Source organism: Onthophagus taurus, chromosome 1 (assembly GCF_036711975.1).
Source record: "Onthophagus taurus isolate NC chromosome 1, IU_Otau_3.0, whole genome shotgun sequence".
Lineage (NCBI taxonomy): Eukaryota > Metazoa > Arthropoda > Insecta > Coleoptera > Scarabaeidae > Onthophagus > Onthophagus taurus.
Genome location: NC_091966.1, coordinates 34,711,958 through 34,738,747, shown reverse-complemented (window position 1 = coordinate 34,738,747; position 26,790 = coordinate 34,711,958). Strand labels below are relative to the sequence as shown.

At 30.9% G+C, this 26,790-nt stretch overlaps 1 protein-coding gene across 6 annotated transcripts; it reads left to right on the top strand.

The window, feature by feature from the left end:
* The first annotated feature begins 1,177 nt into the window (after positions 1–1,177).
* On the top strand, positions 1,178–26,027 carry LOC111425728 (zinc finger protein MEP-1). 6 transcript variants are annotated; one of them, XM_023059950.2, is made up of 7 exons: positions 1,178–1,410; positions 16,909–16,986; positions 17,314–19,589; positions 19,690–19,782; positions 20,138–20,530; positions 24,574–24,970; positions 25,040–26,027. In XM_023059950.2, the coding sequence occupies exons 2-7, from the start codon at positions 16,923–16,925 to the stop codon at positions 25,093–25,095; spliced, it is 3,279 nt and encodes a 1,092-aa protein (XP_022915718.2). In that variant the 5' UTR covers positions 1,178–1,410; positions 16,909–16,922; the 3' UTR covers positions 25,096–26,027. The 6 variants fall into 6 exon arrangements, with proteins under 6 accessions (XP_022915718.2, XP_022915717.2, XP_022915719.2 ...); XM_023059949.2 differs by having other exon boundaries at positions 1,196–1,410; positions 16,797–16,986; XM_023059951.2 differs by lacking the exon at positions 1,178–1,410 and adding an exon at positions 9,988–10,653.
* The last annotated feature ends 763 nt before the right edge of the window (positions 26,028–26,790 follow it).

Sequence of the window (26,790 nt, the reverse complement as noted above, 5' to 3'; positions counted from 1 at the left end):
ACCTTATTAATTTATAATCAACATAAATAATTCATAAATTAATATCTATTAAGAAAAGAAATTTGAATTATTAAATGGAAAATAATAAAACAGATAATTACATTTTTAAGTTGGTTGCATTGATTTTAGATTTGGCACGAAAATTCAAATTTCAAATAAAAAAGGAATTAATTTATTAAATTTTAATCAAGAAAAACAGCTCGTATATTATTATCACTTCTAAATTTAACCTTTGACATGAAATTCTAGTACTATTCATCATAATTACAACCGTTACGTGATAAATCATCATTTTAATATGTCAATGTAAATTTTAAAAAACTTCCATTTTGGTTGAAATTATACTTTATTTGAAATGTAATTTACATATATTCACAAATTAATTATTTATTTACATATCAAAATCGATGAATGTGATGTGTAACAAAGCCTTTGTCACATTAAACATAATTATATTTTTGGCTACTCCCAACGTGGTGTTTTTTATAAATCTAATTCTTAAATGGAGAATTTTGACGTTTCAAAAAAAATTTTAGTTGCTGTAAAAATGAGGTCTGGAAGATTCAGACGGTGCGGGGGCCCCAAAATCGATATAGATAGAAAAGGTTTAGTTCCTTTTCATCGTACCTCTCTCTTCCTCTCGTTTCCTAGAAGAATAGTTCGAAACGAATAGAGGGCGCACGGATTTTTAACGTTATCGCATCCACTGGGCGGAATTATCGATCGACGACGACGACGAAGGTTCTCTTCTCCTCCACTTCTCCATTGCTCCATGGTCGGGGGGGAGCTTTGTGCCCCCACGACGAGTACAGTCTCAACCTTTTTCTTTGCTTCTCTCTTTCTTGCTTTAACTTTTGCTCAGGACCAAAAATATCGCTGAAATTGGTGAAAGCGAAAAAAATTGAAAATTTATTGACCCGGAAATAATTTAGGGTGATAAAACAAACGATATTAAAAGAATTTTCTGATTTAATCATAAAGTAAATATTAAATTTGTTTATTTTTGATATCACAAAGCGCAATTATCATTAATTATACAAAATTAAAAATGTTTAAATTATGTAAAACTGTCAATTTTGAATTTGACGTTTATTTTGACATAATCTGTCATTTAGATGTTTTATTTTTTTTTTGGAAGATTTCAATTTTAGGTTATTTGCTTTTAATCTTTTTTTAGAAGAAGAAGAAACTCCCGCTGATTTAACAAAACCTATTCAATTCAAAGTGCCTTCATCTTTAAAAAGTAAAAGTAGAGAAACTTCAGAGAGTGAGGATTCTAAAGGGAAAAAAAGGGGTGCATGTTCGAAAGACGATTCAAAAGCTAAGAAGTCGAAAGGATCGAAAAATAAAAAGGTTTTGTTGTCTTTCGACGCGGACGAAGAAGAAGATATTTAAGAAAAAAAAAGCAAGGTAAAAATTAACTTTTTTTATATAAAAAGATTTAAAGCTGTTTTAAATATTGTGGGTTTATATCATGATACAACCGGAAATCGAAAACGATATGTTGACATCCGGATGTAGTGGGGATTTATCCCTAGGATATATAATGTATAAAATATCGGTATATACATAATCAAGGTTTCTAAGGTCAGGTTTACACAATCATAAAATACAGGGTGTTTCACTTAGTTTGTAAGAAGTTGTTGTTAGATTATTATTCATTATACAAAAATAAAGATGTCACTGCAGTCAAAAGAAACTATTAGGTGCAATGTGACATTAAAAACTGTGCAACTTTCTTTATTAACATTGATTTCAAAACTTAGTAGATTCGAAGATATGTAACATTAATTGAAATAAAATTGTTGATATAAACCAACAAGAAGGTCACAACATTATACATTAACATAAACAATAAAACATTAATAAAACTAATTAAGAAAATAAAAAACAGCATTACATTTTAGGTTACCATATAAATTTTTCAGCATAATAATAATTGGAACAACAAAAAAAAACTTGTAATAACTGCAAAATTACTTCCATTTTCATGCACGCACAATTCGAATCGTCTTACCAATTCTACATTACACACTCTAACAGGACTATTAGTACCATCTTGTTGAAACCACGTCGATCTTTCTAATGCGCCCAGCAAAACATTCAGCAGCTCAGGGTGGTTGTTCTGCAGAAACTGCAGGTCACGGTGATTTGTTGATTATAAGGTTGTTTGATTATTTGTTTGTACGGTCCAACTCAGATTGTCTTGAGACCAATATTGATTGTTTTTGCTTGCATACTATTCCATTATTATGGAAACGACTTTCGTTGCACCACAGAATGTTATTGAGAAAGTTGTCTCTTTATGGCAAAAATTTATTTGTTGTCTTAGTTGCCGCAATGATTTATGCGAGTTATTATTTATTATTTGCAAGACCATTACATCATCTCGAAGTCGTTTTTCTCTCTGTCGTTTCTGTTTCTTAAATATTCAAAAATTGGTAGGGTTTGTGCATAAATTTATGAACATTTTTTGGTGTGGAACTAGTCTACCGGGATATTTACCATAAATATATTCATCATAAATTAAAATTATATTTAACTTATCTTCTTAATAATCTTAGTATTAATACTAAATATCTTCGAAACTACTAAGTTTTTCAAATCAACGTTGATAACGAAACTTGCACAGTTTTCAATGTTCTATCACTTGCACCTAATAAAAACTTCATGTCGAAGGGAATGTTTCTTTTCACTGCAGCGCCATCTTTATTTTTGTACAATTAATAATAACAATAGTTCAGAACTAAAGTCATTTACGAACTCTAGCAACAACTTCTTACAAAACCAGAATATATCAACCCATTCCAAAGATACTTGACCTGAAAGTTTTAAATCAAACATTCTGATTAAAAAAAAAAAGTAAGCAAAAAATCAAATTTTTGCCATCAATAAGATTTTTTGATATAAAATTTACTTTATTTGCGTTAAATTCCAGCAATATTTAACATAAACTGAACAATTGAACCATATTTAACATACAATGACTCTCAAAAGTCTTCATACACTATGCAAAATACGAGTTAAAAGTATATCGTATACAAAATCGTTACAACAAAATAAAGAAAAGGGAGCGCTGTTATATAGAAAGTTATTATTAACAAAAAGAAAGCACATTCAAAAGAAGTTTTTTAAGAAAAAAAGTATTTACGCTAAAATGTACCACACAAAAATGGTCATACAGCTGTACTCAAAAGTACAATATGCAGGAAATCTACGCAATGTATCCGTATTTTGTTGAATCCCTTTTGAATAGAATCAAATTTTCGCAAATATTATTTGGAATTTCACCCTATTCTTAGATTAATCTTTGTTTTTATATCTGCTCTTCGAATCCGACGATAAAGTTCTTCGTAAATAAAGGAATTATAATTGAAATCCATTTCACCAGTAATTGTATAAGTGGAAAAAATAATTTCTATGTACTTTTTAACTGGTCTTTTATTAAAAAAATTCCAGCCTGACTTAGTTTTTGCTTCATGCCATCCTCAGACACTATGTCAAAATATTGTTAAGGGTTTAAAGTATCAAAATAAAACACACACAAGGTTGTGTTAAAAGTCTTGAACGTTCTGAATATTTTGACATAGTCTCTGAAGATGGCATAAAGCCGAAACTAGTCACACTACAATTTTTGTAATTAAAGACCAGTTAAAAAGTACATAGAAAGTATTTTTCCCTTTATCCTTCTTAAATATAGTCTATAGCTTTTATGGCCAATGATTGAGGTGGATGGTCAAACTGCTTCCGTACATTATAGGACTTCATATTAATTTGTAGCTGTGTGCTTCTGGTCATTATCCTGCTGGAAGATCCAGCAGGATAATAATAGTTCCGCTGCTCCATAATACCTTCTATAAATGCCATGACACTTCCACCACCATGATTTACAGTACATAGTAAGTACTATTTTCCTATTTTAACTCTTCGTTAGATTTTCTTCCATATACATTAAATTTACTTTCGTCACTAAAATTGATTTGTTTCCAAAAATCGCTGTCTTTATCTTTTATATTTTATGGAAAAATCTAAACGTTTCTCAACGTTAACTTTAGAGATTAACGGTTTACGCGTTCTTGCATGGTTCGAACTTAATATTCTTCTAACCTACATAGGTTTGCGCACCTAATCACGTTGACTTATATGACGTCACGTTAGACATGATTACATTGCAGTTGATCAGTTATGAAAGTTATGTACATTAACTTCAAAATTTGACCGTTACATAATTGTCCAACTCGAAAACGAATCAAGGATACGTTGCTGCACGAACATTACTGACAGATCGCATAACAGTTAATCGTGTATTTACTAAAATAAGAAACAAGGTCGAAACCATCCGCAACAACCTACTCCGTGTATGAGTTATGTTTTTTAATATTTTTTGAGACCTGGGGTTTCCTTCACCATTAGCGAGATAAATGTCATTTCATATCTACATAAATTAAGTTGTAAGTATTAAGTAGTAATGTTCAATAAGGAATTCAATTTACCACTACAATATTAATATATGTGTAAAGTTATCTTTTTGTTATCTTCCAACAAAATAATCCATATTACAAATTTAGTCTTGCTATTAATTATTAAGAAAAAGATACACTATTACAAAACTTTATTAAGGTCATTTTAACCTTCGTAAATTCGAGTAAGTAGAATTTTATCGGTGGGAAATTCTTGCGATATCTGTTCTAAATACCGTTTTCTGGGTACTTCAAATAGTTATTGTTCCAAAAAACATATCAGTCTTAATCAAAATTCCTTGTTTCTGAGATATCGTTATACAGATATATTACCATAATGGAGAATTTTCAGCCGAGCTATTGTTATTTTCACAGATAAACTCAACATACAAGATAACTATTTCGATTTCGCGGAATGAAGTTTGCCTAGCGCAATATAAATAAATTTAAACACTTAATATTGTTCAAAAAAATCTATTTCGATTTGTCGCATTCTTATCACAAATCGAATTTTCCTTTTTTACTAGAAGTTGTTGTTCTTTATGAGCTTTAGAACATTCTGGAACAACTTTAAAATTCTATACAGCTTTATCGACCTTGATAAAAATGACATCTCAAGGACAAAAACTCTACAAACCAAGACGAAGTTCTATGAATTGTAATTTTAAAAACAGATATGAATCTTTTTAGCAATCGTATTTAGCAACGTTTGAAGAAAATAGTTATTTATACATGAAGGTCATTAAGTTATGTTTTTTTTAACACAAACGTCTTAGCAGATGCCCCGGTGGCTTAATTAAGACTGAGAAAAAAAAATTGTTACCACCATGTGCATATAATATTTTTAATTATAAAATACTTGATGAAATTAACCCATTATAATTTGTTCGATTACCTTTACGGTAATAGCTTAAAAAATGTTTTATGAGTCAAGTTCAACAATACAGGGTGATTCATGGGTATGCTTTTTCGTACCTCGTCCCTCTTCATTTGTGACGTACCATATCGCACTGATCTCATACAGTATATTTGAGAAATTTACGCTAGGAACTCCCCTGGATTTGAGGTTCGATATCTCAGAAATCATTCTATAAAAGGAAATACGGTAAAGTTTGTTGATTTTATGCAACACTTCTACGAAATAAGAGAATTTTTAAAATCCCCGGCAAATTTTTTACATTTTTATGGACGGATGTACATATTTAAAATGAGTAGTTAATTATTTTTTTTAGTATAATCAGTTTTTGGCGAAAACGTCTGTAGGTATTCATACTTCAATAAGTATTATTTGTACAACACAAATATAAATGATATCCACATTTATTTAACATCAAGCTGAAGAACACTTCATCGTTTGAACACTTAAAAAATAACTGCAATTCCGTGATTATGTTTTTTAAAACGAGAGAAAATAAAATCAATGGCGTAGTCAGTTCCTTCGCGTCGATTATAATAAGCTAAATTTAAGTTTAACATAACTTAGAAGAGATGTTATATACAAAAAAAAACTTCAAGTCATTGCCGAATCTTAACGCTTGCTGCATCTAATGCGTTTCTGCGATATACTTACCAAACTGGATGCAATATATATGTTTCTGCAAAGTGCAGTATCATCCACATTTTGAGAATTTTGAAGTAGGTTACGTTTGAGAAGGAGATGTTTATTAAAAGACCATTATGAATGAGAAAAATCTTTGGATTAGAGGGGAACTGTATTTTCCTGAATGTAGTTGCTTCATATTCCCTTTTTCAAGCGATACCTTGTAACGCTTACCGACTCTTTTGCAACATATTTTGTGAAATTGCGTTCATCCAAGATCCTTGCTTAAGCTCAACCGTAGTTCACTACGTGTCCCATTTAATGAAGTTTTAGATTTCAATCAATAATGTATGTATATCCAACTCTCAACTCAAAAGATGTAAAGATTTTCATTCTCTTTCCAATAAACATTCGATATAGTTCGTTATAGCGTTCGACACTAATGATGCATCCAACGTTTTCCTCTGCTTCGGAAGTTTGCATCTGCATGTAAGAAAGTAAAATCTTTCACTTTGTGGAAAAGAAGGTTTTTTTTTTCGTAACTTGATATCTTTCCTTTTTTTTTAATTAAATCCAGCAAAGTCTTCCAGGTTCAGCTAAACTCCATATTATCTTCTCTAGTGATGTTGTTCTCATAATGATACATTTCTAGTACCCTCTCTGGTCATCCTCAGGTGGTAGTGGGTGCCCCGCAAATATTTTGGTCTTCTCGAAGTCTATTTTGAGGTATAGTTCTACGACTGCTACCTGCCCTGTTTTTCATAATCTGATGTTCCTTTCAAGTCAGGTTCTTGACTAGTTACTAGTTACCATATCTGTTATCTGAAACTTCTTTTCCTTCTTGACCCGGTGGATATCCTTCATTGTATAACCTTCTGTTGTGTGTGGTGGTGTGATGAAGAGTTGTCAATTGTTGGTCCTGATTATGGATACATCAAGAAGAGATAGCTGTTTGTACTTTTCTTCCTTCATGGTGAACTTTATCATTGGATGCTGGCTGTTTAAATGGTTTTAGATATTCTCAAGCTTTTCTTTGCCATGTTTCCAGATGACAGAAGTATCATCCACGTATCGTAGCCAGTTCAAATAGCTCCATATAGAAGTTGGAGATGATTGGTGATAACGGCATGTAGACTTCCCAGCATGTTTTACCAGCACTTTTGTAAAAAAATGATTCCTCGTCGAAATTGACTTATAGGTCTCGTAGATCAAGGAATATACTGCCAATTCACTCCACAAAATGAGTTGTATCTTTAACGGTGGAGACCGTATTTTCTGTAAATACCGATAAGGTAAAGTTTTTCGCAAACTGATATGTTTGAGTTAATTGCGCCTACGATAGGTTACAGTGAAACGTCTGGCTTAAGGTTTTTTGATAAATCATATATCCTTGGTGCTAGTTTTATTTGTACAAACAGGCTTTTCTGTTCCTGCGGTGGAATATCCGCCGACTTAATTAGGTTCTTCATCGTCCTAACTGTTTTATTCATGAGAATCATTTTAATTTTGCTGTAGGTGTCTGAATCCAACAGAGTTTCAATTTTGTTCGGATATTCCTTTCTACCCTATCATATCATATGCGATCACCATGGTAATATTACCTTTGTCTGCAAGCAGGATGACTCCGTTCTCTTTCTTATACGTAAAGCTTTTCTTTCACCAACTGTCAAGTTGAACTTTCGTGATTTAGTCTTCAGCCTTTGTCGCTGACATCTTGACGATAGCTATCCCTACTTCACACATAATTTCCTTTTTTGGCAGAAGAAGTACTGACAGAAGAAGAAATGACGGTAATTTCTTCTATTTCTTCTTTTGTCAGTAGAGCGCTGGATCGGTTAATCTGTGTTTAACGTTCTAATGACTTGAATTTCTCAATTGGTGTTTTCTTGCTCTTCTGCAACTCTCGTTCTGCCTTATCTATAGCTATCTTATCCACCTTGTCCCAGTCTTGCCTGGATATGGAATTCGAAATTTTGGGGTGTAATAGTTTTTCACTTAGTAATTATAGGGTTCATGGTCTTCTTATTCTGCCTTTATGAAATATTGGCGTCGTATTCTACTCTCCGTAGACAGGCTAGTAGACACGTTGTTTAATTCATTAATTGTCTAAATCTTTGGTAAGTTGGGAAAGACCTTTCTGAATACTTCAAACATAAACTGTTACATACAGATGAACTCGCATTGAAAGAAAGATTTCAATAAAGTTCCAAGTGCCTCTTAATATCAGAAAAACGGAAAATTTGGCAACATTTCGAATCACCATATTCCAAAATACGCACATTCAAAATTTCTGCAGAAACACATCTGCAACTCTAGTTCTGCCTTCTATATGGCTATCCTATCCACCTTGTCCAAATCTTGCCTGGATATGGAATTCGAAATTTTGAGGTCTAATCGAAACAGTTTTTCAATTAATAATTATAGGAATCATGGTCTTCTGTATTCTTTCACGTACCTTTAAGAAATACTGGCGGCATATTCTTCTTTTTGTATTTGCGTAGACAGGTGTGACTGTTAAGTAGTGTCATAAATTGTCTAAATCCTGGGTAAGTTTGAAAACATCTGTATACGGATGGAAAAAGATTTGACATAAAAATGTAATAAATTAAATTGAACAGTTGATGACAAATCCATGATTTTTAGAGAGTTTTATGAGGGTGTTATTTCTCTGGTGTGGTGGAGGCGTTTATAGGTGACTTAAAAGATGTATATGGTTCATTAAATTTGTGCGAACCACCCTGTATACTACTTTTACAATTGCAAAAATTTATAAATTTTTTTTTATTTTAATGATATTATTTAAAACTGAATTTAATGAAGGTTTAAATTAAGTGTTACTTCCATATAATTCCTGTATTCAACCTGATTTATTCTACACGTCATACATTTCTCCCTCTCCCAAATTATACATTATTAGGCCCCGTTTCGCACACAATATTTTCGTATAAAATCGATATGGCCCTTCAAACAATTTAATTTCATTGCATTAATTTATTAAAAACCAAATATTGCAAAAACAAATAGAAAGAAATTCCAAAAATTACAGGATTATAAATAAACAAATAGAGGTAGAAATGAGATATAAAGCGAAAATTGTCTAATTTTTTTGTTTTGTTCAAAAATGATGATTTCGTTTAGATTTTTTTGCGGTTTTGTAACAATACATTTATTATTAATGTAAATAAGGGAAAAACATTGATGACGTTAAGAAAAAATTAATTTAGATAGATCTGGATTGTGTGTGTAGTTGTGTATGAACAAAATGAGGTTCGGACCCAACCATTTTTAGAAAGGGGGGTGGTCGCTTCGAAGTGAACGCGGCCAGGTTCTCCTCCTCGGTGTTCCTCCTTTTAGCAGCAACATTCTCCGCATCACAACTACGCCCCTCATATTCTTTACTCATCATTAATAACAAAAAAGTATATAATCACCACAATAATAACCAATTTTAACCCCAAAATTATGAGATGATTTCAAAATGTTTTAAAATCATCTTTTATCATGTTGTAACATAAATTAATGTTTTAAAGAAACATCTCGTATTAACAATTTAATAATTTTAACAAATTTATTTATTATTATTAATTAAAAAAATATGGTTATTTGATTTTGAGGTTATGTTTGATCTTATTTAAAAAAAAATTGAATTAGCAAAATCAATTTCGAAATAATCGTAATAATATCAAATAAGATGTTTATGAATTTGTTTAATAAAACTTATTGTTAATTAATCAAAAAGGCGGGAATTTGAAATTTAAATTAAAACAAAAAAGAACTTAACAAACCAAAAATCCCCACAACAAAAGTGGCCCTTACCAAAACTTTATAACCTTTTTTGTTTTAAAAATCTTTTACAATAAATAATTATATCACAAATTAACGAGATGTCTTACGTAACATAAAAAAAAAAATGTTAAAGACATCGTATTCAACGATGGTCTACGTCACTATTTTGGTCACGTGACGTACCGTTAGACGCCATATTGGCAGAGAGTGTAGTGTGCGGCGCTGGGGTTACCGCTGCGTCTCTAAGATTTTCGCGTTTCTCGCGGTGTTTTCGTCTGGTTTAATCGGTGTTGGTGTATTCGACGTACGCGATAGAAACAAGTGGTTCAATGTTTTGCATAAAATTAAAACGGACGTAGTGTTTAACGCTTATAAGGGGTCGTTTTTGAAACTCGCCTACCGCGTTCTCACTTCGGGTATTTACGACAGCCTACTCTACTATTGGTGGTGTTTCCGCAGCTGTTTTGAGGTTTTGTCGATTGTGAAAAATTAAAAATTGAAGGCGGGAATTACGATTATCAATTGAAATTTATTTCTATAAAAAAAAACACGTCGGAAAATTCAATAAGGAGATTTAACGAAAAGAAATTTGGAACTTTTTTTATCCTTCGATGAAAAGAGAGGTTAACGTCGTCTCTAATGACTTGTAGTAAATTGTTACTAAAAAGGCTGCTAAAAGTGTGAGGAGAGAGGAGGAGAGAAATTTATGTTGGTAGCGCTGGAAATTGTTATCATTTTCTCTTGGAAAGAAGAATCTTCTTTTTACCTCAAGAATAATAACTGTTTTTCTTAATTAATAAGTTTCAGTAATCTTTGTTATTAATTGAACTTTATTAAATAGACAATCATTAAAAGAAGTGTGAATTGGTGGGTTTTGTTACTTTATTCTTTATATGGGTGTTTCAAAAGTAGTGTGCCAAAAATGTAGAACAACTCATTTTTAAATGAAATGAGAGAATAGAAGATTTTCCAATCATCATTTTTATGCGTTAATTCTTTTATAATTAACAAAATATCAAAAAGATGCTCTCCATTCTCGATTAGTTATAACCTACAATGAGTTGTACACATTCTTTAAATTGCTCTAATTAACACCCAATTCAGCAATTGTATTGGTTCAAACACTAAAATGTAATGGATTGTGCTCCGGAGAATCCAAATTCTTTTCAAGTTACGTTCTATAATTTTGGAAGAATGTTTACGAATGCATCTTAAGTGTTCTTTGTGTAATATTAAAGGAAAATTCATAAAGAAATCAAGATTCAACCGATTTGGAATTGAATTTGTGAGGTGATGTTGTTAATTGAAAATATTGATAAATTTAATCTTTATGTTTAAGTACAGACTACATTTTTATGAAAATTTTAGATATATGGATGTAGAACAACTCATTTTAAAACAAAATGAGAGAATAGAAGATTTTCCAATCATCATTTTTATGTTAATTCTTTTATAATTAACAAAAAACTAAAAAAATGTTCACTATTTTCGATTAATTATAACCTACAATGAGTTGTACACATTCTTTAAATCGCCACCTAATTCAGCAATTGTGTTGGTTTGAACACTAAAATGTAATGGATTGTGCTCCAGAGAATCTTTGATTTCCCAAAATACTTTTCGAGTTATGTTTTATAATTTTGGAAGAGTGTTTATTAATGCATCTAAAGTGTTCTTTGTGTAATATTAAAGGAAAATTCATAAAGAAATCAAGATTCAACTGATTTGGAATTGAATTTGTGAGGTGGTGTTAATTCATGATATTGATAAATTTAATCTTTACATTTAAGTACAGGCAACATTTTTATGAAAATTTATATACATGGAAATCATATTGAACTCAGAATTCTTCTCTCCTATAACATTTTTGAGTTAACACAACTCTTTATTTTATTTCTTTTAAGTAATTAGTTGGGCCTATTTGGTGAATACAGAATTCAACCTACTTAGCATGAGTATGATTGTTGTACAATAGAGAACATGTCCTATTTAATTGATGATGTATGTGTGGTTTCAACTTGAGATAAATCTGAAAAATAGAGAAAATCAAAGGGATGAAACAAAAACACTATGGAGGACCTCTACTTTTCTGTATGTAACAATAAAAGAAATATTTACCAATTGGGAAATTATTGTTAACCAAATTGTTATTGTTGAAAGACTATATGGATGTATTAATTAATTTCATTTTATAATAATAATTCCATATTCTATACAAAAAAACAGTAAAACTATAAGAATCTATGGTAAGTTTCTGTATTGATTTGTTCATACATTTCTAATTCTACATTTCTAGTGTATGCAGGAATAAGATTCTTACTGACATTACATTATATCAATTTGAATAATGGAGGAAAACTATTTGGAATTTAGATGCCTAAAATTGATTTTCTCTATTTCTCTGTTTTTACCTGAAGCTGAAACCACAACAATACAGGGTGTGGCATAATGGAGTACCATATTTCCACTTGAGTTGTAAGAAACTGGTATGAGTTAAAGAAAAAATTAATTTAGGAAATTAGTATAATGAGGTTTGTACCTTTGGTGTGAAGTTCACTTAATCCTGTTGAGAAACTATTTAGTAAACAACAAAAGCATATGAAACGAACCTAAATTATTACTGAATAATATGGCTAATAGTTTGTGGATAGAATGGTTAGTTTGTGGTGCACTTAAATAGAAAACATTCGATTTGGTTGCTTTGGGGTATGGTTATTTTAGTAATACATTCTAATAAAATAAATTTTAAAAGAAGGAAATATTAGTAACATTCAAAAGATTACAAAAATAATACAGATTTATGGACTTTTATATTATTATCAACAGTAACATAAAAAATAATCATGATAAACATTATAACATGACATTGCATAGTAATCTGTTTAGTCTTCCTCTTCTGCATCATCTTGAAGTATATGAACATTATTGACTGGTGGATAATAACTATAATCTTTGCTTGGTATTAACAACATCAATGTTTGTTACTTGCCAGTTATATTTCATCGTCTTAATAGGTTTAGCACAATCTCACAGGAGGAAATGCTGCTTAAACACATTTGCTGCTACTTGGCATACAAATGATTGTATACCCAGAAGCCAAAGTTCAATTATCTAAAATTATGATCTTAAAACCTAGTAAAATGATAAGTCAATGTTTGTTTTGCAATATAAATAACCGTTATAATTTTATTATGACATCAAAAGTTAAACTGAATTTCTTTTAAGATTGATATCTTTAGTATTCTTGAGTTATTTATTTTATCATGGTCTACTTGATGCTCTACTCAACTCTTCCTAAAGCAATAGCTTTTATATATAGCTATATTGATAAACGATGTTAATCTCAAAATTCCAAAACACATTCCAGCTACCTACACCTTTTCAAGTATCCAGAAATATCTTGATATAAGTACATATGAATTCATTTGGTGTCTTATTTCTCAGAACAAAACACTTCTGTGAAACTGCAAATCACCTGCAAACACTATAACCACCTTATCATGTATGATACTAAATTAGGCCCGTTTTGCTCTAAATACTACTGAACCTTTTATGACTTAGTTCAATTAAAAATGTTCTAAATGTGTTTAATCAATTGTAAACTGAACTTGGATCTATTTTCAAAAGCTCGTATACATTATTAATAATATATTATTTCGAATTATATTGTGTAAATCTTGGTTAATGCTCTCACTAGCACGTCTGGAAGAATTCCCGCAATTTCCTCATATTGTTATTGAGCTCATCTACGATTCGAGGACGAATTTTAAAAGTTTTTGCTTTAAGTACTTACTCAATAAAAGTTTCCAGATTTTCAAACCATGTGACGCAAGAAGCCATTTAACAAGCAACTTTTCATAAGGAGATTAGTGGAAGTTGAGTTGTCCAAAATGCATTTATATTGATTCCTCTTGTTTTTTAATTAGTACAGTATAACTTCACCTTTCTAACAAAATCATTCTTTTTGATGCTTACACATTGCAAAATACATTAAATTGTAACGTAGATTGTGAAGAGATCCTTGAAAATTTTACTTATTTGGTACTCCAGAAAGATCGAAATGCACTTCGTCAGTTGTCCACTAAATTCCGTTGGAAAGATTAGTTTACAACAACCTCTACTTGTGATTACCCAATCTGTTTGAATTAAATCTCGAGTAAATTTGGTCTTGTAATTGAAGGGTTCAATGCTTAGATTATTATAATTCTTGATGAAGAAGCTTTTTTGCCCTTCCTCTTCAAAATTTTCTCTTATTGTCATCTTTTCTTTTTCTGCTTCGGTTTTGCCAAAACTGCAATAGCATGGCTAAAAACTGTATCTTGGTTCAGAATACGTATGGAAGATTAACCAAAACAGTGTTTTTATTTATTGTACAGTTAATCTGATAATGTATCTGTAACCTTAGCTGAAATATGTTTCTTTAGAAAGCACTGTATGTGTTAAATTTTTCTTTAAATTATAGTATGTTCCCTTAATAACTTATTGGGTCTAGTTTGGTAGATGTTCCTGTGGTCTGCTGAATGGATAGTGTTTCTAAATTTAGTCCATATAGGTGAATTTTTTTGATTATATCGAAACACTTTTCCATCATTTGGGTTGGGTCCAAATGTTTATGTATAATTATATGGCAAACTGTAATTTATTCTGGTCGCTTGTTTATTCAAGATTTTTTAGCCTTAAGCTAAGTGAGTGTTGCGGATTTTCTTTCAAATAATTGCACATTTACTATTCATGTATTGTAAAGGATTTTATATGAATTCCTATCAAAATCCTTCGATTGTTAACACACACTAAATTTTCTCGTATTTTTTAGTAGATTTTATACTTCACTAACAATATTTGCAAAACGCCTATCCTAAAAATTGAATTTTTATATCCGATTTTTTTTTTCGTATTTATAAACCCACATTAATATGAGACAATTAATCTTATATTTTTATTTAATGTTTAAGTTTATTTGAAAAAACTTCGATATGTATTCGAGTTAAGTGCCACTTCTGATTGATCTAATTTAGCCCAAAAGTTGATAAAGATCTATGAATTGAGTCTAATTTAGACCAAATTTAAAATTAAGTAACAAGAACACAAGAAAATAAACAAAAATGTTGGAATTATTGAATTTTGTGTTAACAAAATATATTATATTTATTTCTGTTCAGATATTAAGATTAAGTTTTTTTAAAGTTTGCGCTCGATTTTGAAAATTAATTCATTTCAAGACAAGTGTTATATTGGTCTAATATATATGGAAATTTGGCAGTTTCTGCTTTCAGTGAAAAGGTACACCGTCCCACACTGCTATAGAGAACTTATGATAATTTTGTGCAAAACGTTGACTGTTTAACGGTTCGTGTATCCGTCGTTTTAAAGTAGAATATTTCAAATTTTATTTGATATCTAAATCGTTTTATTTCGTCGTAACATAAACGTAGTAAAGGTTAATATACTTATATGTGTTTATGAAACACCCCTTACCTTATCATTTACTTCGCACGTGTTGCATTTATAATGTTATAGAAAAGTATAGAAAATAAGAAAAAAAAATAGATACAAAATTAAATATACATACAAACATATTAATCGTATAATTTTATATAATAAAGCTTCTCTATGGGTTCAAGTAACGCAGCTCTTTCGATTGAGGGATGCAGATAAATATTGTACAAAACTCCATAAATTAATGAGCATCATCAGATTTAACTATTTGTTGGTCAAATAACTCAGTCAGTATACCTGGATATTTGTGAATGTGTACTTTAGCGTCACAAGTAGCTTAAAAAGAGTTACCAATAGTTTTTTTATTGGTATATATGAATACAATTGTTCGTTAATTCATCTCATTAGCAGGGTTGCTCGAAAATTTTATCTAGTTCTTTCTCTTTACATGAATCGGTACAGATGTTGTTATCAACATTGATATAAACACTAACTTATTGTAAAAATCGAGGACAAATAACCTGCAATGTTTTATATTTCACCACCAGTTTCAATTTCGCGAGTGGCAGGTCGAATACCACTTTATGTTTGGACACACTCTATCATTTTGACGTTGGTGTAAACGCATTTTGATACTTTAACGCCTCTTACCACTTCATTACTCAATTGCCAAATTCACCAAATTGCTAAAACTAATTATATTAATTGAAGACTCTCATAGATATTGGTGTTTTATTGTCCATGATTTTCTTGTTGTATTTTTAATAAGTAATAATATTAATTTATGAAAGGAAATGGTTTTTCTTAATTCAGATTAATTTCTTAACCTGACACGATTCCTGATGATGGAATATGAGTTTCGAAACCGGTCGAAATAAGAAATAAATTAATCAGAGTGAGATTATTGTATTAATCAAACCTAATTCATTTTAAGAGTTGATTTTTTTTGAAGGGGATGAAGAATATCTAAACATGATGAGTTTCTGATTGCCATTTCTTCCCTTTTATAATAAACTATATCTAAAAAACCTTTCGTGGTTGTGTAATTTTGATTTGATTCAAAGTCAAGTGCTTTATGAAATATGTCTGTGAAAATATAGCCATGCAATATTTACATGCTAATTTAAAATGTGGACGCATCTTGTACCTTGTTCAATATTAACCTGCAAAATTGCAATTATTCATACTATGAGGCACATTTAATTGATGTTATAAGCATCTGCAGTTTTATGTTCTTCTTGGTCTTTATGATCTTGTAACAATTGATTAATTTTGAAAAAAAAAACTCTAGAAAAAGTTCAATGATATTCAACGTTGTGTAACACAAGATAGTTACAAAAACCTTTTATTTCCTACTTTATAAGTATGTATTAATAGATATTATAATTAACTTGATCATGATTAAATATGATATATCGAAATCAAAGGCTAATTGGAAACGATTTCTCCTTTACATTTCATTTTAAGAATGAGTTTTCCTACAATGGGTTTCACAGAGCACACTATTTTTGACACACCCATTTTTGTCTTTTTTATCGTATATTTATACTTTGTTCATTGATTTTTTCATAAAGGACGTGGTGGATGTGTATAGTGTAATATAGAGATTATGCGTAATGTACAATTATTATTACGGCCCAAGTTGAAAATAAAAGAAGGTGGATTTCATTTATTTGGTGTTGACAGGATTCACCTTTGCTATGGCAGCTGTGATTGACATGGGAGAAGTTGACGACATACATTCTAAGGAGGAAACTGCAAAAGGTACATTTTTCTTTTATTTACTTCTATCCATAAATCCTTGTTTTAGCATTAGAACTATCAAAATATTATTACATCCATAACTTTTTCAAGCTTTATTAGTCCAGATTATTTAATTTTTAAAGATTATTATTTTCCAGATTAAATGTTTTAACCTATATAACCTGAAAATGTTATGTCAGGTTGGAATTCTTTATGTAATTAACTTCTTATAACTCCATCAAAACATGTTATGTATCATAAATATATTTGTTATTTTCTTGAACCATTTATAAACGCCTTATAATAAGAACTTAATAAAAAAAATCCTATTCCTTTTCTGTTTTCTAGATGGTATAATTTTAAATGGAGAAGTCACAAGTAGCAAATCATCGGAAAAAGGTGAAGTGGAGAACGAGGAAGAGACGATGGAAGTGGATAATGAGGACGATGTTGATGGTGAAGAAGTTGATGGTCAACTTGATAATAACAGTGTAGAAATTGAAGATGACGAAGAAGAAGAAGATGGCGAAGAGGAAGAAATTGAAGAAGCGGAAATGGAAGAAACAGAAATTGAAGAAATTGAAGAAGTAGTAAATATAGAAACTCCAGAAAATAATCCTCCACTTTCATCTCAATCGAACGGTAAAAATGAAAAAGGTGAAATTCATTCAGTCGACAATACCGATGATGAAGAAGAAGATGATGAGGAGGATGAAGATGAAGACATGGAAAGGGATGATCATGATGATGTTCATATAATATCTGAGGAAAATGATGAAGATAAAGGAAATATTGACAATGACAAATTGTCACCAAAGTCTGGTAAAAAAGAAGTTTTAAATGATTCTGGAGATGGTGATGTCGTTGAAATTCTTGATAGTAGTTTGCCTAAGGAAAATGGAAAGTCTCATAGCCCAGCGTTATCTGAAGGGCCTCATAATGTGGATGACGATGATGATATTATTGAGATAGATTCGTCACCGAAGAAGAAAACGACTAAAACAACAATTGTTATTGGTTCCCCGCGAAGAAGTGCGAGGAATTTAAGTCGAAAGTCGAGGCGAAGTTACATTGATAATCAAGAGAGTACAGATGAAGAATCTGATGTTGAAGAAGTACCTCCAGATGATCCTCTGGCCGTTTCCGATCCGCTTAACGATGTAAAAGTAAAAAAACAAGTTTCTTCTTCTTCAAGCTCGTCTACCATTGTTGTTAAAGATACGAAACGATTAGCGGAAATTGCTTCGAAATCAACGTTAAATAATAGTGGTAAAAAAGAACCTACTCTCGTTATTATCGATACTAATTCGATTTTATCAGGTCGTGGTCCCATCCCAATTAACCAAAAGTCCACATCTTTTAATCCCCTTTTACCCATGGCACTTCCCGCACAAGGTGTTTATCCCGCAAATATGCGAGCAACAATTACTCCAATCCCATTAAATACCCAAATTAAATCAAATACACAAATAAATTCATCAACTACATTAACGTCACTTAGTGGTGGTAGTTCTTCAACAACACCTGCCATATTACCTTCGCTAACAGATGACATGTTTGTCGTTGAAGCCCCGTCATTTATAGTTCCGTATGTATACGAAAAACCGCCCGTGAAAGATCTCAAAGAATGTGTTGAAAAATTAAAAAAGGAAATCATAGAAATGCGAGAAAAAATGAAACAAGAAGAAGATGATGAAGAAGCTTCGGAAGAAGAAGAAGACGTGGAAAAGAAATTAGATAATATGAAAAAAGAGGAAAATGATGTTAAGAAAGTTATTGATTTAGATGAACCGGCGGCGGCTAAAAAAACACCTTCATATTTTGATAGCGCACTCGGAAAATTCTTTATGGATATCGGTCATAATTTAGTACAAGAATTCGTTCAAAGCGACTTATTGCGCCAACAAAAACGTAAACGCGAACGCGAAGGAGGCAAAAATATCGAAACCAACAAAACCATTACATCATTAATCAAAAACCTTGAATATACAAAAGAAAACAACGAGCCTTATCATATGAAAATTAAAAAATGTGAATATTGCAGTTTTAAAACAGAATCCTCCTTAGCGATGGGTCTTCATTTAGAAACACCCCACATGAAAAATTTTGTTTATAAATGCAATTTTTGTACGTACGAAGTACGTAGTCCCCACGATATTTTATTCCACATGGAAGCTGAGCACAATGTTCGCGGTCGGTTGGAAAGGGCCCCCGCGTTCCATCAATGTCCAAGTTGTCCGTTTGAAGATAATCAAAAAGGAAAATTATCCCGACATTTAGTTGCTTGTGCACGTAAATTTAAACCGGAACGTAATATGGAACCTCCCATTGATTGGGAACCACCCGCTAAAATACCACGAGTGCCTAGAATGAAACAGGCCACCCTCAGTACCACTGCCGCAATGTATCAAGCAATGACAAAAGCACCTCAATTCCAACTCATGCAAAAAATGCAAAACGCGCAATCCGCTTTGAATCGTGGTCGAGGGAGACCTGCTTTAAATTCAGTTAAACAGCAACCGGTTATGAGGTCTTCTTCTAGTTTGATGTATAAAACACCAATGGCTGGTGGTTCCGTTTTATTACCTACTACGTATCAAGTGGGTGGTAATCCACTTTATCAGGTAAGGAAAACAATTTTATTATTTTTAAGATCAGAAAAAAATTCTTAAAATAAGAACATTTTTTTTGATATGATCAATTTATTAAATGAATGTGTGTCAGGTGGTTGGTGGCCAAGACATGGGCAGTAGGATAGGCACTAGTCCAATGACACTGCTACCAAACTTATCCTCTACCGGTTCATTGACCATTCAGGTACGAACCTGAAAATTAAAAGAGAAAGATACAAATATTTTTGGTGCCGATGGTGTATAACTTACGCTTTGGTGTTTCACCAATGACTCAAAGAGTGAAGATCATGCCAAATCTTACTTTTTAAAATCATTTTACATGTAAATTTTTTTTAGGTTAAGCAATCTAATTAACTCTTGAGTCATAGGTTTATCGCATGTTTATTTAAAAAAAAAAATCGACTAATTTATTTGATTTTTTATCACTTATAAAACAATGTAATCTAATAAACGTAAAATAAACATATCCTAATTTTGTTGCATGTTAAAACATTAATCTAATAAATATAAATAATTTATTAATTAAAAAAAAATTATAGAGTGCCCAGAACAAATCAAAACCAGTCCACCAACCAAGTATTTCAATAACACCTTTACCAAGAACCACGGGAGGAACACCATCTACAGCTTCCGGTTCGAAACCGGGAGATTTAAATTCCAAGAATTCGTTCGTTATCTGCGAAATTTGTGACGGATACATTAAAGATTTAGAACAACTTCGCAATCATATGCAATGGATACACAAGGTGAAAATTCATCCGAAAATGATATACAATCGGCCGCCGTTAAACTGCCAAAAGTGCCAATTTCGATTCTTTACCGATCAAGGGCTCGAAAGACACTTGTTGGGTTCCCACGGTTTGGTTACATCGAGTATGCAAGAAGCTGCTAATAAAAGTAAAGATTCTGGACGGTGTCCTGTTTGTGGAAGAGTAAGTTAAAAATTAATACTTATAATTAGGTTATAATCTTGGTTATAATGTTTTGCATTAAATTATTCTTTAAATTTATTATTTTTTACGCAAAAGATCCCTAAAATATATTTAAGGCTACATTGCATTTCTTGAAAACTCGCATTTTTGCTTATGCAACTTTGCTTTAAGAAGTTATGTGTGGTGGAACAGTTCCTTGTTTAGTATGCACAAATGTGCAGGAGTGTATCTTGGAGAAAAGTTTGAAGGATGTTTCTTCTTCATCAATTACTTAGGGAATTTTTTATGTTGGAAAATATTTTTTCTTAAATCATTACTTGAGACAATCGCTTGTATTTTTCGTCGTAACTGAAACTATTTGTACTATTTTTTCTCAATCACTACACATTCAGTTTTTTTACAGAATCTTTGGATCTGAATCTTTTAACATTTATTGTTTACATCAATTACAAGTGTAGCAATATAACTATAAATAGAATGACTATTATGTTTGTCTCTTTTTAATGTTGATAATTGATATTAGTGCCTCTATTAAGTTTTGTGTCGTCCTGTGAGGACGAGAAGTAAAGAGATGACATGCAGAAATAACATTGGAGAGGAGAGAGAGATTACGAAATAATGGAAGACAGGAAAATATATCCATTATATAATAATGGAGAACATCTACATAAAAGTCGTTGGATTTGTAATACTATAATACTACCCAAATTTAAAATAGTTCAACATCCACTACTGGACGAAACATAGTTTCATAACTTCTTTAGATATAATGGTTTAGCAGAGGAATTGATAAAGGAACTAACACTGGAATTGAGAGAATAAGAGATTGTTTCTAAAAGATATGTTACCAAGTCAAAAATGATAAGCGAAGTCTACTAATTTCGGTTGTAATAACAATTTGACATTCCAAAGAAAAATCGAGTTGTACTGTTGTTATCAATTGAGCACCAGATGTTATATCTAATGATGAATACAAAAAGCCAGAATGTTGAAAACTAAACAGTAGCTTTTTTGGATACCTTAGACATTGGCACATACAATATCCTAATGATTAGATGCTTCAAAATCCTAATTGGTACATCTCTTCCTTTGGGCGGACTCTTCTCAAAGTGATTTTTAACAAATATTAACCCTCATTCGTTTATAAACAAAAATTGTTTGTATTACCATGGTATAACTATTTATATTACACCCTGTATATAGTAAGAGGATCCATGGGAAGTTGTGAAATTCAATTGACGCAAATACTAAGAGAAGAAGTAAATGAGACACCAAACAAAGATTGTTTTTCTCTATAGATTGGTAATAAATGTTAATTTTAATAAAAACAAGAAACGATTGAAAGAATATATTGTGTTAGTGTCATATATGAACATACCAATTTTTGTAATATTTGACATATCTATTAACACACTGTTTCAACGACTCATATTTTTTTTATTAATGTTAATATTGATATTGATGATTAATGTTTTTGATTGAATTACGACTACATTTAATAATTTCCTCGTATGGCGGTTCATTGCGTCACCACAATAGTCGTGTTAAGTGTAGGTGACAACCTTTTATTTAAACCCACTCTATTTACGTCACGCTTAATACGTGTGTTTGATACACTCGCTTGTATTTAATTCTACGCGACTGTTGAAAACATCGTTATTTCATTTTCTACAAGCTTTTAATCGATAATATTGTACTTCCTACGCTTAACTCTAGGGAACTTTCGGTGAATTCGGCGAAGTGATAAAAACACTGCAACTTGAACTAACGAATTTGTTTTGAATTACCTCGCTAATTGCACGAAAAGTGTTGAATGTGTCAGCATCTAAGTCCCAGTATCACAACCTCATCAATAACGACCTGTACGCTTAATGTTGAAGAGGAATTGTCTGCATTGTTATGATTAGTTCACCTTTGAGGCAAATTGAATATCGCCAAATCTTTATAATTGAAAAAAAATCTGGGAAAACGATGAAGTGAATCATTTCATCGTTAAAGAGAAGAAACAATTTTGAAAAAGTATTTGCAATTTACAGTGATTTTTATAAATTGAAAATGTTAAAAAAGAAAAAAACTACAAAAGTTAAGACACAACACTTGAGTTTACTTTATTACAGGTTCACACTGAATGATTTCTAAGGATTTTTATAAAGCCATTATGATAATTCAGAAAACTTTAATATCGACAGCTGATTTGAAAAGTTGCCCATAAATTTTTTTTTCTTTATTAGAAGATCTCTTTTTTCATTATTTGTTTGTTTCTAGTAAAATAATAATCCTATATTCTTGAAACACGTTTCCTCTTGAAATATTTATATCACTTTCAGTCTGTTTTAATGATATTGATTATTAGACCCACTTTTAATTCTTAGTTAATACTCATTTCTTATTTTGTTAAAGTATTGCATAAAGTATGTAAATTAAATTAGGCGCCATTTCATCGTCCTCCATTCTTCTACAGTAATCCAACTGATTCGATAAGTTTATTAATGGTAGGAATGCCACTAACATGAATTAATGAAATCATATTTTATTAAGTTCCCAAAATATCCATTTACAAAATTAAATGTATCTAATGTGACATTTAACTTTTATCTATTTACTTTTAAATGAATCATTTATTATATAATCACTGCGCGAAATAATATTTTTGTTATTACACAGCATATTTATTACAGCAATGAATATTTAAAAATCTAATTGTAAGATAATTTTTGAGAAAATATGATTAATCATCTCTGCCTACAACACTCAATCAATGTCGTGTTTAACGTTAATCGATGTCGCCGAGAATTTTCCTTGGTATTCTTCGAAAACTCTCAACATCATCCCTCAATATCATTTTAAGCACTTCTCAGCGTTCCGGAACATTTCTAAATGTTATCTATCTTAATAGTCTCTTTCAACAGCTTCCTGAATGTAAATTAGTATAGCACTCCTCACACTGTTAAGAATATCACAGAACTGAGCACTTTTTTTGTAATTATCCTTGATACTTTTTAATATTGTTTCAAATATTATCTCACAGTTTTCAAAATCTCCTCAAACATGCCTAAGTATTGGCTCTGATATCTTTCAACTTAGTCTCTCAACACCATCATGCTAGAGATTTCGTCTTTGACATCGTTATCCCAAGCAATTCTCAACGTTCCGAAATATCTGTTAATATCATTCCTCAATAATGTCTGTAACAACATTAAATATTATCTTAAATATAACTTTGCATAGCCTCGAACATCCCTCAACATCATTCGGGGAATTTCTTAATAATTATCCCTGCCACTGTAATAAAGACTCAAAACAATGTTTCTGACAACCTTCAAATTCGTCTCTAACATCTCTAAATATCGTCCTTAGGGTACATCAACCTCAAAGTTCCAAACATTCTTCAATATCATCTCTGACACCCCCCAATATTGTCACTGACATCTCTCAACAACAACCCGGATGTTTTTAAACGTTCTGGGACATCTCTCAATAATCACTATCATATGACGTGGCTTCCCCAAGATTTCATAAATCCTTTCATCTAATTTTCAAGGTTCTTTTATAGAACGGCTTTTTCGTGCTCTCTTGAAATCCTTCTCGTCTTCTAGGCCATATTGTTAAATCTTGTTAACAATTTCTAACCATTTCTCCTCCATCCCCTAAACCATTCTTGTTTTGATTTCGTAATTATTGCCACTTTATTTTTATTCCTTATGTTATACTGTACGTCTCATTTCAATCTTTCAGCTCTATCCAATTTTTTACTTTGTTTTAAATCTTTCATGTATTTTCTTGCACCTGTAATGTCTTTTTTTAATGGTTCAGTTTCAATGTTTAGTATTTAACAGAGACTGTCTTTTACTTAATAACTAATCTTTATTCTATTTCAGTTTATGAAAGAGTTTTTTTAATGATGAAAACAAATCACCGTTTTTATGAAAATATATCTTTGATTATATTTTTCTTCATGCACTACCAACTGATTAAACTCTTCTTATTTAATTATTACATTAATTTTTAATTGTTTTTTTTACATCCATTTCTTTTTTTTAAAGGTGTATCAATGGAAATTATTAAATCACGTAGCAAGAGACCATAACATGACATTAAAACCGGCCCATTTATCATATAAATGTACAGTATGTACAGCGACGTTTGGAATGTATAAACAATTTGAAAATCATGTATATTCGGCGCATAGCGTTGTCGCGAAACGGGTGATTGATAAAAAAGGGCCTTCATCGTCGTCTTCATCGCCACAAACGAACAATTCCAGTTCTTCGAGTAAGAACAATGACTCATTGTTAAAACCCTTGAAGATCAACGATGAAATAACGATTATCCCGCAGTTGCCGAAAAGTTCTTCGGCTGGGTCAAGTAAAGATAGGGAAAATGCGACAGTGACGCAAAAGAATAGTATTAGTGTGACTGCAACGCCAAGTACGAGTAAAAGTAGGTACTGGAAATTATCAATTTTTTATTTAAAATTTATTTTTATTAATACTTATTTTTTTTGTTTAGACGAGTTAAGTAGGTCGGAACGGTTGGCTCGACGTAAATCAGGGGTAGATCATTAAGTGTAAGAAGATTATGATGAAAGAAAAAATATTTAAGATGGTAAAAAAAGGTATACTGAAAAGAAATTAAGAATTAATTAAAAATATTATGAAAGTTATAGTGCAAATGAAACTGTGCGAAAAGTAATTATGACAAAAAATATGATTGACGGGTGTGTTGTGCAAAAAAACTAACTTTTTTTTGTAAGTGAGACAGTAATATTTATAGTGGGAGTGCGGATTTAAAAAATAAATGGACCAAAATGTAGATTGTTTCCGTTTTAAAAAGTGAAACTTTAAAAGATCGCGCTCCTTACTGTGTAGAAATCAAAAAAAAGGAATGAAAAAATAAGAAAAAGAATACAAAATGCAGTTTATTATACTCAAAATATCCCCCCGTATTAAGATCTATTTATTTATACGTGAAATTATGACATATTTTTTCATTTGATAGGTTTTTTTTCTCGTACGGTATAGGTTAGTCAAATTTTACTATAATTGATTATAATTGTTGCACTATAAAGACTAAAGATAGATTAGAATTATATGAATGTGTTTCCTTTAGCGATTCTTAGCCTATTGATTTCTCTTTTTTTTGTTTTTAATTTTTTTTTCTTCGAAACTTAATTTCGCGTTAAAAAAATTTAAATACTAACTAAACTTAAAACAAAAAAACAAAGTAAAATTAACAAATTAACCGATTATTACCGAGACTTTCGAATGTAATTTGATTGATGTATTTATTACTTTTCTGTAACCTCTAATATTTTCTTTGATCAAAATGAAGGAAATTTTTTTTGGTAACATACAGAAAAGTTTGTGATTTTTTTTACTACCCGCTTTGTAAAATATAATATTTTTTTTTTAAATACAAAGTTTCAGTTTTTGTATTTATAAAAATGAAAATTTTGAAGGTAAATAAAGAGCTGACGTGTTATATTTTATGAAATCAGTATCTTGTTTCTTTATTTTCCTTAATATCTTTAAATGTATTCCAAATATCTATCATTCCTTATATACAGTCTCCTATATAATTTACCCAATATAATATCTATAATTTTGTTAATCTGTTCTCCCAATATAAATAGGTACAGTCAATTCTACTTAATTGGAACACAGGATAATCGGGACAGCCGCTTATTAGTGACAAATTTCAAAGAACGGAATCCAAACTATCTAATTAATGTATATTTTAATCGCTTAATTGGGACAGCTTTCCACTTAATCAGGATGAATTATCCGTCAAAATGATTTTTCGATTTTTTTCTCGTTCGTTGTATATTTATGGTCTTTATGTAGCTCTGACACTTCGAATAAGGTGGTTGAAAATGACTGATCAGTAAAATTACGATTGATGAAGTTGGACAAAATTAAAACGCAGCTAGCGAATACAAGCCTTCGTAATCTCGCAGATGGTATACCGAAGTTTACTGTAGTTCGTCTTTAAGAACAAGAAGGCGATCTAGGTGAAAAATGGATTGATAGAAAGATTGCATAAGGTTATCCAAAATGATGGAAAAGATCTAGAAGTTGAAAAAGCGTTTCAACGCAACTTATTCATAAGTGCTTTTTCGTAGTTAGTGAACAAGGTGTTAATGTTACCGGCGCAATATTAAAAAAGAAATCAAAAGAGATTGTGAAAAAAACTAGAGTACAACGCATTTAAAACAACAGATGGATAATTTTCTCCAGATACGACATCAAATCTAAGAAAGT

Excerpts from the sequence above, each read along its gene's own strand:
- LOC111425728 (XM_023059950.2), top strand. The coding sequence starts at position 16,923 with ATGGCAGCTGTGATTGACATGGGAGAAGTTGACGACATACATTCTAAG. Across the intron at positions 19,783-20,137 it reads CCGGTTCATTGACCATTCAG|AGTGCCCAGAACAAATCAAA; the intron begins GTACGAACCTGA and ends AAAAAATTATAG. Across the intron at positions 20,531-24,573 it reads GGTGTCCTGTTTGTGGAAGA|GTGTATCAATGGAAATTATT; the intron begins GTAAGTTAAAAA and ends TTTTTTTTAAAG.